The sequence below is a fragment of the Pseudopipra pipra genome, chromosome 6 (assembly GCF_036250125.1).
Source record: "Pseudopipra pipra isolate bDixPip1 chromosome 6, bDixPip1.hap1, whole genome shotgun sequence".
Classification (NCBI taxonomy): Eukaryota; Metazoa; Chordata; class Aves; order Passeriformes; family Pipridae; genus Pseudopipra; species Pseudopipra pipra.
Window position 1 is genome coordinate 47,008,855 of NC_087554.1, and position 13,073 is coordinate 47,021,927.

At 36.8% G+C, this 13,073-nt stretch overlaps 1 protein-coding gene across 3 annotated transcripts in view; it reads right to left on the minus strand.

The window, feature by feature from the left end:
• Nucleotides 1–553: 553 nt before the first annotated feature.
• Nucleotides 554–13,073, minus strand: part of GALC (galactosylceramidase) — a 34,544-nt gene continuing 22,024 nt past the window's right edge. For all 3 annotated transcript variants that reach the window (XM_064658913.1, XM_064658912.1, XM_064658914.1), the window contains exons 12-17: nucleotides 11,864–11,953; nucleotides 11,377–11,521; nucleotides 10,593–10,773; nucleotides 7,755–7,918; nucleotides 6,087–6,163; nucleotides 554–3,215 (exon numbers count right to left, since the gene is read on the minus strand). In XM_064658913.1, the coding sequence (XP_064514983.1) occupies nucleotides 3,072–3,215; nucleotides 6,087–6,163; nucleotides 7,755–7,918; nucleotides 10,593–10,773; nucleotides 11,377–11,521; nucleotides 11,864–11,953 (801 nt within the window). In that variant the 3' untranslated portion in view covers nucleotides 554–3,071. The remainder of the gene's footprint in view (nucleotides 3,216–6,086; nucleotides 6,164–7,754; nucleotides 7,919–10,592; nucleotides 10,774–11,376; nucleotides 11,522–11,863; nucleotides 11,954–13,073) is intronic.

Genomic DNA, 13,073 nt, shown 5'->3' on the forward strand with positions numbered 1-13,073 from the left:
ATATCTTCATTTCCAGGCACGATGGCCTGGAAAATATAACTAGCTCTATGGAATTTCTCCCCTCTTTGTAAAGTTGAACGCTTAAGTTTAGCTGGAAAAAAAGTGTATTTGAAGCTAGATCCAAAAGGATACTCAAAGCAAAGAAGCCTCCTTTAAACTTTCAAAGTACATCTGTACAACACCATGTTTCCATATGTAGAAACTGACTTTCAGCTAAATCTTGTAAGACCTTAGTACTCAGCAGTTCTGCTTCACTGGTCCTCAAATACAATTTAATTCCCTTCATTAAACACAAAAAAACCACCCAGAAATATGCAAAATGTATACTGAGCACTATAAGAAAATCATTTTATCAACAGCACAAGTCCTAATGCATATGGATTTTAAGATATTTTTTAATGAGGACTGGTTGGCTATTCAGAGTGCCAGAAAAACTCTTCTAAAACAATTAAGTTAATGCCAAGCATATTTATCAGAATCCACAATGGAAAAACTGTCAGCTTTCTTCCTGAAAAAAACAAAGACCCATTTACAGAAGCATTCTACACAAATAAAGGAGGTTTAAGTGTTTTATTTGTCCATTTGGAATGATTAGTGTTTATAATCAACAACATAAATCCACCTCTCAGTGAAAAACCTGACAGCTTGTTATTGCCAAACATATTACAATCTGCTGAAGGGTGAAGAATTACAGACATATAAAGATGAATAACATTATATCACCATTAAATCACATACTCTGTTCATAGCACTTTAATCCTTTAACATTGTAAACTAAGATTAGGAAAAAAAAAAATCAACTTGTCCAGTGACAAAATACATTGTGTTTAGTACACAATATAACAGTACAGTTTAATGCACTAGTGCATTGAAAGGTAAAAAAAATGGACAGCTTCTTTGGAATAACTGCATCATTGCTGATCTCTCTCTTGCACAAACACTACTTGCAGCCACAGAAGCTACCAGGAAGGCTTCAGAAGTATCCTACTAGGAAAATCCATAACAGTTAACATAAATTTATTCTGAGACATTATACTCATATTACTTGAATATGAGGACCCAAAATTAAATTCCTTCACATTTGGAGTAACCAGTGACATCCCTTATGAAATCAAGCAAGTAATGAACAGATCTGCATCCATACTTCAACCATCAAATGAAAGTGATGTGGAAAACAGGCTTTCATTTTTCACCCAGTTAAGTAAACAGTTACTTCGTATTTGGAAGCTTTCTAAGAATTTTAAAGTTTAGTGGTCTGAACCATTTTTCAGGGTTACTAGTATGTACAAAATTGAGCAGTATCAGTATAACAGCTAAAAGACAAAGCATTTTCAGTTATTAGAGATGGAACATTCTCTTCTCCAAAACCTAATTTGGAAAGTAAAATTTCATAAAAAATTTCCAGGAATTATTTGTATTACATTAACTCTACATGAGATGACAACTTCAAAGACTGAAGTTAACACTTACTGGAATCAGCCTTCAAAGTAAAATGGATCAGAAGAATAATCTCTATAAATGCAAGTATACTGCTAATCTTTTTCTCAAGATGTTGCCTGGTACAAATGGCCTCATACAGCTACTACTGCCCTATCAAGTCTGCAGACTACTCACTTGTCAGTTATATACAATGTGAATGTGAAAAATAGATGGACACAGGAGGCATGTTTCATTATGGCAACAGACATCATCTTCTGACCAACGGCAAACAAGAAAAAATAAGAAGCCAATTGAAGTTGGAATGTGTGTGAGGGAAAATCCCATTCAGTACCTCTTTATATTCTCAATGATTTGCTTTCTTTATAACACAGTAACTTGGGGGAAAAAAAATAAAATGAAGCAACAGCAAAACAGAATCCCTCCTTTCTCAAGGATCTGAAGTTCCCTCTGAATTTCACTCCACGATACACAGGAAAAGTTGAAAAACAGACACTACTGTGTCAGTACCACTGGCTGGCTTACTATACAATTCTGTCTCTGTCCACCTGCTGTCACCTTATGAACAGACTGCAGGCTCTTAAGGGCAAAGACTATTCTTTTTTTATTTTCTTTTATACTAGGAAGTGATAGTATCCATATCTTCTTTGTGCCACAGTAATATGGTAAGCTAAATAACATTGTTATGCTTTAATTATTTTCTGTTCTAAGCTTTAGATCCATCAAAAGTGAGAGATGGTTGCCTAAGTTTCTAGAAAACAAAGGCCAGTTTACACACATGACCTGACACAAAAAAGGTACTCTGCTTGCCAGCATCCATGATGCAAAGCTTTTATTCTTTGCACCATGCAAAAAACCCACAAGGTTATCATCAACAAACTGTAAGTTATGGTATCTTTTCATCTATTTCAACCCTTTCATTGGAAAGAGGAGGTAGATTAGAAGTAAGGCACATCCTGCACTGCCTGATCAGCCATAAGGCATTTTTACATTCCACTGAAAATAGGATCTATTTTAGGGCTGGCAATGCAAGTTGGAAGAAGTAATCAGGAAGAACTAATCAAATGCACTTGGAGTACCATAATGTCTAGTCACAGACTGTAGCAAAGAAACAGACAAAACATCTTTTTTTTACTATTGAAAATCTAGGTACTTTATCCAAATGAAACTTGAAAATGATAGACCTACAAAAGTATGGGGCCACTGGCTCATAAGGCTTACTGGCACTTAATTCTTTCTTTCACAGTGAAAGGAACGGACATAATCATGGACATAATAATGCAGCTTAAGATGCACCTGTCTTCAGTTAACTTCTAAAGTTATCTTAAAAGTGAGCTGGTAAGTTAAGATGTTGTTATTAAAAGATATTTAAATCCATGAACTTGTTTTCATCATTACCTTGAACTAAAATTTACCCCAAAAAATCAAAGGGCAAAAATCCCATAGCAACTGGGGGATAAAGTTACAGTCATGTTGACGTCTACTCAAGTAAACCTTTAACAAATAATAAGGACAGAATACAGATTCTTTGCCAACAGATCAATCACAGCATAGCATTAAGCTCTCCTCCAAGTTTGAACTGGCTCTTATTCAAAGTAATATGAGAACTGGGTTCTCCAAATGTGAAAGGCACCTCAGCTGGCTTCAACGTGAAAGTTGTCAAACTGTGCAAACTCAAACGAGCGAGTTCCAAGAGCAGCCCAGCCATTGCTTGGTTTAGAAACAGTGACATTCTCCCAGAGTGGATAACCATTTAACAGTCCTGAGGCAGAATTGCCCTGTTAAAAAAAGGAAAATGTTAGCTTTGTAAAATCCAGCATCTGTGTTGACATTGAGCCTACTCACATGAGAGACAAGACAAAGCAGAGAGATGTCAAGTCAACTTTCAACTACGTTTCACACATTTTTCATGCAGAGGTGCTTCTAAATATTGCACAGAATCCTCCAGCGTCTATCAGCTCTGTGAAACAGATCTAATGCTTTTACAGGGAATATATAAAAGGCTCGTCTTCCCTAACTCACAGCTTTACTAACTCAGTGTAAAATCTGAAAGGTAAACTGGTTTTCCTCTTCCACTTGTACTAGGCTCCCTCAAACAGCCCTACTGTCTTAAGATATATCTGCCCCTCTTTATGATATACATGGCACTAATTCTGCAGAATTAGGCAGAAGTCAAAAGTAAAGATAGATTTAATTTAGTCATTAAGCTGAGAGGAAGAGGAGACAGCAGAATTTCAAGTATCACTCAAGCTACTTCAAGCCATTGAAATTAAAAACAGTTTCAGGAAAAATTACAGTTTATCTTGCCAGTGTTCCACTAAACAGTATTCAGAAAAAAGTACTTCAGTTTAATTGTATTTCTTAATCTGAAAGACAATTATAAACACAGGTAAAAGCAAAGAATGCCTTGCAAGAAGGAGTTAATGTAAGAATTCTTTAAAGAGGGCTCTGCTCTTCTGTTATTACATCAAAAATATATTTGGTACAAAAAACTTGAACAGCACAGAGGGAAGTTTGAAGCACCGTAATTTTAAAGTTACCGTGAATGTCTTGTGTTTTAAGTTATTTATGTTCAGTAAACCTTCAGGTTAACAAATGTTTTGGCCTGTTTTACAGATGGCAATCACTGTCATAAATGTAGGTGTACCACAGCCAAAAGTAAACTACATCCATTCCAGTGAATGACTCAGGTACAAGTGTCCCTTTGTCTCCAAATGACAAGAGAAAAAAACCCAGCTCCTAATACTCAATGACATTTTAGCATGAGGGACTCAAGTGCATCATTTTAGAAGAGTTATCTTCAGTAGCAGATCTCCCCAGCTAGGATTCAAGCTTCCCCACATTCCAGACCACACTGCAGTTACAAACGTTATATTAGACAATGGGATTAGGCATTCAGAAGAAGGAATTAAGGCCTTTTAGTTAATTGCACCAATGTCACACCCAGGTGAGTGCACAGGTATATTTAGAGTGTCATAGTTTGAGATTGGCCCCCCCAAGAGTCGGGGGCTCAGAGGTGATTGGGTGCCAGGGTTCCTTGGAGAGCAAATCACCATTCATGTTGTTTGCTTCTGCTGAAAAATCATATATACACAGCACCAGAAGCTGTTGGCAGTTTTTCTATTGGTGTCTACTGCGTGTAGGTGTAGAAGGCCAGGGGGTGGCTGGGCTCCTTCTTTCCCCCTCCGGGTGGGAAGGGAGCCCTGCGGCCCCCAACTCTGCCTAGGCCAGAGGTAAGAGGCAGCATTTGGAGTGTGTGCTGTGAAGGAAGAGATTCACAGCACCTGAGGTAAGAGGGAGGAGGCTAGGCTCTCTCCTCCCCCCCCTGCAGCTGCGGGACGCTTAGGACAGTGCATAACTGGACCGAGCTGCCTGTGGCCAAGGCTAGGGGGCTTTTTTCCCCCCACACTGCATTGAGACTGGTAGGGGGTGGATTTTACGGCTCAGCATTAAAGTAGAGCCAAATGGACAAGCTGATAATAAAACAGCTTGGTGCTATGGAGAAAAATCCCAGGCGAAATTGGAGACAGGCCAAGAGCTCGGGAGTTGCCTGCCGAAGCTGACCAGGGGCAGCCGAAAACTGACTTGGAGGACGCTTGATAAGCTGAACTACACTGCAGCAGCCTACGAATCGAGGTATGAGACTGAGAAAGAGAAATCACACAGCAGACCGAGGAGAAAGGACTCAAAGCTATCTTCTTGGACTTCATGAGGAGAAAAAAACTTCCACAAACAGCTGGAGCTTGGTGAGGGGGGAGTGTTCGGGCCCCGAACACTCCCATGAGGGAGAGACTGGTTACTTCCCAGCCTCAAAAGGCTTCTCCTGGACTAAAGTTAAAGGGAGGGGCTTATAGGACTGATAGAAGTGTAATAATATATATATATATATAGTTGCCTTTAGTTTGTATAGTATTTATTTGTGTAAATAAATGTATATACTTCCCCTTCCCCCTATAGAAGCCTCTGGCCTGAAAGTTTCTCTCCGGTGTTGGGATAAATTGTGGGAAGGGGTGAGGGGAAGCCTGGAAATTGGATTTTGGATTTTCTAATGTGGCTCAGACTGCCACATTTGGGAGTACTTTCCAAGTGTCTATGGTCAAAAAGGGTGGAGTGGAGGGGAAAGAAAAAAATGTGGGCAGGCTTCTCATTAACTGTAGCCCATTTATACAGCAACATTACACTCATGCTTATTTATAACAGTAGAGAAGGTTGGCAGCTCATCTGAGTTTCCTAGTTCTTTACTAGCTGTACATACAAGGCCTTAGCCTGTAAAGGGAACTGGTAGGAGACAGATTTGTAAAACAGGCCAGTTTTGTTGTCTACTGACTGTCTTCAGAAAAAGAAAAATCAGATCTTTTTGTTAGCTTAAACAAGAGATTTGCCTCTCTGACCCTCCTACCTCCATCTTCCAATTCATCTTTCCCGTTATTTTCTATACCCTCTACAGTTTCTCAAGATCCTTTTAAAAATACAGGCAGCAGAACTTGGTATGGCATTTTAATATTGGTTTAAAATAACAGATATTATTTATGTTTTAGATAGGGTAAACTAATACAAGTAGACCATCAATAGTATAGCATTGTTTTGTCTAAACCATTTAGGACTGAAGTTTCATAACTGTTTTTCTGGCTTTTTGCCGGTGTCCTTACCTGAATGTTGAGAGTAAGTGTGTGCCATGCATTATCCCGGACACCAGAAAGCCCTTTCATTAATATTTCTTCTCCAGCTGCAAAACATGCTTAAGTTAACAAACTGTTACTTCAGCCTTTTGCTGATGCTGATAAATACCAAGCCAGCAAAAACAAAATAATATCTATTTTTCAGAAGTGCTCAGGACTGACATTTTACCAATTTCAATCGCAGCATGGAAGGCTTAACACGCAAACCAGGCTCTACGTTATCAGTGCATTCTCCTGTTTTGCCAGGACTGTTTTCCCACTAAAATCTCTAATGCTCTTTGCAATTTGGCATAAGATGAGGATTCGCTCTGTTGAGAGTAGGAGTTCATGATGTGTGACAGTAGCTATAGTATCTATAGACCTCCTTCTTTGTGTATTGCTTGGAACTATTTTAAATCACAGGGTTGGAGTTGCCACATCATCATGTTGCTTAGTTCTACTCAAAATTTAAGCTAAGCAAAAATTGGGTGTGCTTGACACCTGGATGGAAGACCTGAAAAAAAAATTAAATGCTACAAGTCTTCAATTATTCAGCAGACAGCTTTAGCTGCAAGGTAATTTAACACTCAGGCTCCCTTCTACAAATCTATAAAGATGACCAAAAATCACTGTACAGAAAAAAATTATCATATTGTGTAACAAGTGTCTCAGCCTGAAATAATGAGGTGGTTAATCATTTCATCTAGGAAAAATTAGTTTTGACAGCCTGAGAAACTAATTGGGTAATGTTGCGATGTCTTATTAAAAATAAATACTGGAGTTGATCCTAAACACAAGTATATTTTTATGTACAGCTGAAATTTAAGTTTTTATGGAGTTAGACATTGCAAGGAGCACCAGTATGCTAAGGGAAGATATGTAAAACCTTCTTTATGCTACTTGTCCATGGTAAAAAAGGAAAGGAACACACACACAAACACACAACAATATATTATTGTATTTGTATTGTATTTTTGTAGATCTAGAAGCTGCATTCGACTCATCAGAAATTACTGCAAATTTTAACTCATGAAGTGATAGGAAATCCATTTAAACAACATAAGCTGCCACTATTTGAAAGAAAAAACCTTTTAGCTACTGATGAAGTTTTATGACACACTCTTTCATGTGCCTGTCAAATGCTCTACAGATGGAATGTTAGCATCACAAGTAGAATATGCTCTCACTCCACTGAGCTAGACTAACAGTAGGATGCATAATTTGAGGAAAAAGTAGGCCACTCATCAGCATCACCTAAGCCAGATGTATGTACAGTGACTTGCACTGCTCTTCAAGACAAGTCCCTGCATGTCACTCAGGGTTTTTTTCAATGTGTAGTTTAAGAAGACAGATCAAATCCTTCTGTAATTAATACTGTATCAGAGTATGTATGAAAAGCAAACTAGTTTATATTTTCTAGTGTAAAATAGGTTTTGTCAGTGGAAAAAGAAAAAATCCAGAAAGCTAAGCCTAAGTAGCCAGCCAGTAGCCTCAAGATGCTTTCTCCACCTACAAAAAGGGGCCATTATTAGAGCACAATAGCTTAAATTCATAGTGATGACAACTGAACTATAAAATCTGAATGTTAGCCATTTTTATCAAGGTTGTCAAGAAGACATGTTCATATGCCAGCATCCTCTTTAGCAAAGAGCTGCTTACCTATATCACGAGTCACTCTGTAGGTGCCATCTGCAAAAACCCAGAAGAAAACTCCCTTGGTACGTCGAACATATATCCCACCATTGTCAACTCTTCCTGCAATAAATACGCCCCCATCATGTTGCTTTTCTATGTAGATGTCACAGGTGACTGTCATGTTTACCCTGTAAGAGAAGTTCAGTGTTTTCAGAAGGAAGGAATCAATTTTTTTAAGCAGGCAGTAGGTATTCCTTATTCAGTAGAGCAACCTTCTTAAGGAAAGATTTAGCAATCTTAATGTGGGAGAAACACAGAACTTGTTTAGACTCATTCCTACATGTGAGTTCATAGATTTCCATAAGCATGGCAATTCTCAGAAACCAACAACAAAACAAAGTGTTTTGTCAGCAAGTTTCAATTAATTATTAAAATAGAATTTAAAAAAACCAACCCACACAAACAAAAATCTACCAAACAGTAGTTTTGCACATCCACAGAAAAGCTGTCCAGTCTGCAAAATAAAACTTGCTTCCAGATAAATCAAATCCAAGATTCAAGGTCATAGCACCAGATCTGCTAAAATTTGCCGTTTCTCTAGGATTTTTAATACAGGACAGGTCTTAAATAATCCAGACTGCTTGCCCCAAAGCCAAAACAAATGTTTTTAAACAAAATGTTCAAATACATTGAAATTATTCGATTTTCCTGAGGTGATACTCCAGCTCAACAGTAAGACACTATATTATACACATAATGACAGCTGTGAAGGAGAATAAAGCAAAGTGATACCAGAACCATCAAATAGCACCTAGTAAATTTACACAAGTTATTCCTCCCCAAAGTTGCACAAGCCTCTCAATCATAAAAATTAAAAGCATTCTTTACCTCTATTAATGTATATTCAAACTAAAAATCTATATCCCATATCTGAAAACATTTGCAATATGGATACAGCTGCAAGGTCACATATTTAGGAGGTTTATAATTATCCATGATTATTTACAGAATACAAAAAGACTCTGTGACACCAGCTCAGCTGATAACTGAATCAAAGAATAACTATTTTAGATATCTTTTCTCCTCACCTCTAACACAATAATAATGTTATAAGAAGTATTAGATTCTTGGATATATATTCATTACACAAACTAGATTACTTTCGTGACTCCCTAAGTATTAAACAAGAGAACCCCCACATCCTCCTTAAGCCATTATTAAGAGACTGGAAGCAATGAATAATTAATTAAATAGTAATGTCTCAGAATATAGCTAGGTTCAATAAAACAAACAGAGCAAAACACTAACAAATTCAGAAGAAGGGAAAAAAAGGCTTTCACATGCGCTAGTTTAAAATGCAAACTAAAACCAACTAAATAATCCTGAAACTGAATCAAAATAAATTGCCACTAACGACTGAAGTCAAATATGATTCCACAGAGAAATTTAGCACAAGATTGGTTCTGAATTTTAATGACATACACTAATTGTTGAAAACATCTGCCAGAGACAAGATTAGCTTTAAACTGAGGATGAAGCAAACAAATCTGAGGGCCTGCAATTGAAGATCAGCATTACAAAAAGTTACAGATCAGTAAAACTTGAAGAATCACCTGAATATTCAGGACACAAGCATGGTTCTGAAAATAAGATGAAGATTCAGAAAGAACTGGATCAAAAATGAAATAATGGGAAGTGTTTAGGAATGTCAGTACAGTAATTTAAGAATACAGCATGCATAGCTGTTATAGGAATCACTGAATATGATTTACTCAATGAGGGAAAGTTGATTATAGGGGAATATGAGATTTTTTTCTTAACAGAGGGCTGTAAAAGAAAACTGAAGAACAAGCTCCAGTTACAAGATTATGGTATTCTTCCAGGCTTCAGATCAAAGTGATTCAATCAATTCTCCAGGCCTGAAATTAGAAGTGTGAAGCATTTGGGACATCAATGATCTAATCAAAGCAAAAAAAATATGACAGAATGGCTACTTTAAAGACCATATCAAAAGAATTTAAGCTAGACTTCTTAGTAGAAGAAAAAGTTTTAAGCATGAAGTTTATCCTTACTATAAAAGCACAATTAGTTAACAGGCTCTTTTCCAAATGCTTCTTAATTCTAAATAAACATTACTCTAAAATATGCTGCTTGATTCCAAATTACCATTACAGCTCCTAGAAAGAATTGCAATTGTAACCATACTCTTATCAAAGCAGTAAACCTCAGTTACATTTACCCAGAAATAAAACTGGTTGAAGTAGCAGTTGAATCAAATCCACACAATTCTAGGAACTGCTCAGAAGATGGCAGTCTGCAACAAATACAACTGAATTATCTATGAAATAGTCTGGATATTATGAGATTGATCAAATTGTTAACAATTAATCCAGATAACTCAAAATTATGTAATTTAAAAGTAATCAATTCTTTTTGTCCCATTTAAAAAATATTGAAACTTAGGGCATATTTTGAATTAGGATTTTGACTTGGTCTTTCTAGTACATCAACTCAGATCCATTATTCTGAAAAAATAGCTTGAAAAAAATATGCAAGACAGAAATTTAAAAAAAAAAAATCCAAGACAGTGTAGCAGTGGGCCAAGTAACCAAGAGATGTGGTGGACTTCCCATCCTTTAAGAGCCATTTAGACAGACACAGTTGATCTTTGGCCCTGAGCAGCACTCAATGACTTTTGGAGGTCCCTATGACATCATTCCTACATATGTACAGAGAATTTGAATACAAAAGCACAACCCCTCTGTCCAAGAGAATGAGGCTCGAGACAGATTAACTGATCCTAACTCACACTGGTAAGGAGGACATTTCCCCAAACGTCACTAGAAAATAGTATTTACATACCACTGAAAATTTCCTATGATACTGATGGTCTGGTCTGCATCAGAAACCCAAGTGATGGGCCGTTGAACCACCACCTGGCGGAGTGTGAACACATGATCTCCTGGGTCAGAAGCATTTACAAAGTATTCAAAGACACCTGTCTGATCTGCAAAATTTGGGGCTTCACTGAAAGGTGGATTACCTGTTCAGAAAATAAAATACATATCAACTCCAAAACATTATTTTTCTTCTAAATACTCTTGTTTTCAGAAATTTCCCCTGAAAATTTTCTTCAGAATTTTGACCTGCTATATGAAAGCATAATCTCCGAAATTGAAGTTTTTAAGTAGACATCAGTTTTCGCAAACACACGAACAAAGTAAATTGCCTTCTTCCCTACCTCCCTTCCAAAAAAAAAGTTCACTATAATTATGAGCTATACCATTTGCATCAAGAATTTCAGAACTGCTAGTGAACATCCAGTTAAGACACAAAGTAAAATACACCTGATTTGAAGTGAAGTGTACAGGTGTAAGTTGTTGGAGAAACAGATATAAATAAAAAAATAAAATTAAAAAAAAACCACAAAAAAAACCCAAAAAAACCAACCAAACAAACAATCCCCCCTCAAAAAAAACCCCAAAAACAAAAACAAAAAGAAAAAAAAAAAGAACCAACAAAACAGACCTCACACTACTTCATGTAGAGGATTCAAATAGCATAACTTGCATAACTTATAACCATAATGTAGAAAGGCAGTATCTGTGTGTGAATAAAACTTTTGGATAACAGAATTCTGACTTACGTATATTAAAATCATCTTTGTAATTTGAAGGAAAGGGATGAGGTGGAGGCGGCTCTGGGTAAATGCATTTATGTCCTGTCTTGAGTGTGGTTAAAGTGTAGACTTCATCCACATCTAGATCTAAAGAAAATCTTCCCCTCCACACCTAGAATTGAAGAAAACTCAAGCTGCAAAAATTAAACAACTAAATGACTAAATACTCAAGTTCTCGAATTAAAGAAGATCCTCTAAAGTCCTGCTTTAAGGCAAATGTCCTGTCTTCTTGCCTCAGCATTTAATATCTCCAGGCTATTTTGAAAACTCCTTTCCCCCAAATTCTTTATTACCTCCAAGAAAGGTTGTATATAACTGTTAAAATTGTAATCAAAAGGCCTTAATGAATGTGCCCTAAATATGCATCTTAAGCGTAAAAGTCAAGGAGTTTCAGCAAAGGGGGAAGACGCACCTGAAATTGAAGAGAGACTGTAATTACAGCTGATCAACTCACCTTTACAGGGCGGAGTCGCTGAAAAAGACTGGAGTTTCCAGATTCAAAACCAAGTCTAGAATGCCACACTTGAAGGGTTTCCACCATAAACTACAACGAAACACAATATATAATTTAACACAACAGCAGCAAAATAAACAACCTTGAATATTCACCTTCAGAAGTATCAGTCCTCTATGGGTGTCTAATTTTTGTTATTTTAAAGCTGTTAAATGATCACATTAGAGACTGCGACTCTGCTCAGCTAGTCATTACATATGCCTTATATTTTTATCAATTATACATCAATAATGTCCTAACATGCAGCAATCTTGTTTTTAAAGACAGAAAGCATTGCAATCACACAACAAAATCTTTAGCTTCTCTTTTACCAACAATAGTACCCTTTGATACAAGCTCTGTGCCTAAGAGTAACTAAACTGAAACAATCTCCTGCTAATTTCACTTTAACGAGACCTTTAATTTAGTTGCTGGTCCTTTGATATCCATTTTTGAGCAAAGTATTTTGCTTACAGATCTCCAAAATTCTGCAATACTATGACATATCAATAACATTAGCTACAAATTTTAATCATACCTAATCCCTAAAATTAGGGATATAAGCAAGCAACCTGGAGCTTGCTTTTCCTAAGCAAATCATTTTATTGCCAAAAGTATTGTCCAAGCTGCCTCCTTGTAAAGGAAACCAATGTCGTCAAAAATCAAATTCTGAATAAGTAAACACTGTCAACTTCTGAGAAGGAATCATCCAAATCAATTAACAAAGATTCACTCCAGTTTATAGTGAAGGTATTGTTCACATTTCAGAGTGAAATTTAGTTTAGCAAGATTAAAAAAGAGAATAAACAAACCAACAACTGGGAGATTCTCAGAATTTTCACAGGATGCAACAACATAACCTACAGCATAAAATCAACCAGTTATTCCCCTGCAAAGGAGTTGATGGCCATGCTGGCCAGATAAACTCCATCAGCATAGTCAGAGCACCCAGCATTGGAATAAATTCTAAAGAAAAATCCAACTGCATGTCTCTTCTGGGGAATTTCTTCTTCAATATACAGATGATAAGACTGGGAGGTAACAATTCTACAATTTCAGTCATGACATTGCATCTCCTGGTAAAAGCAGAATTCGAATGCTTAAAACTTTGCCAGGTGTGTACAGTCTCTGGTATTGGAGGCTGTTAATTTCTTGCTAACCTGTGGTACTG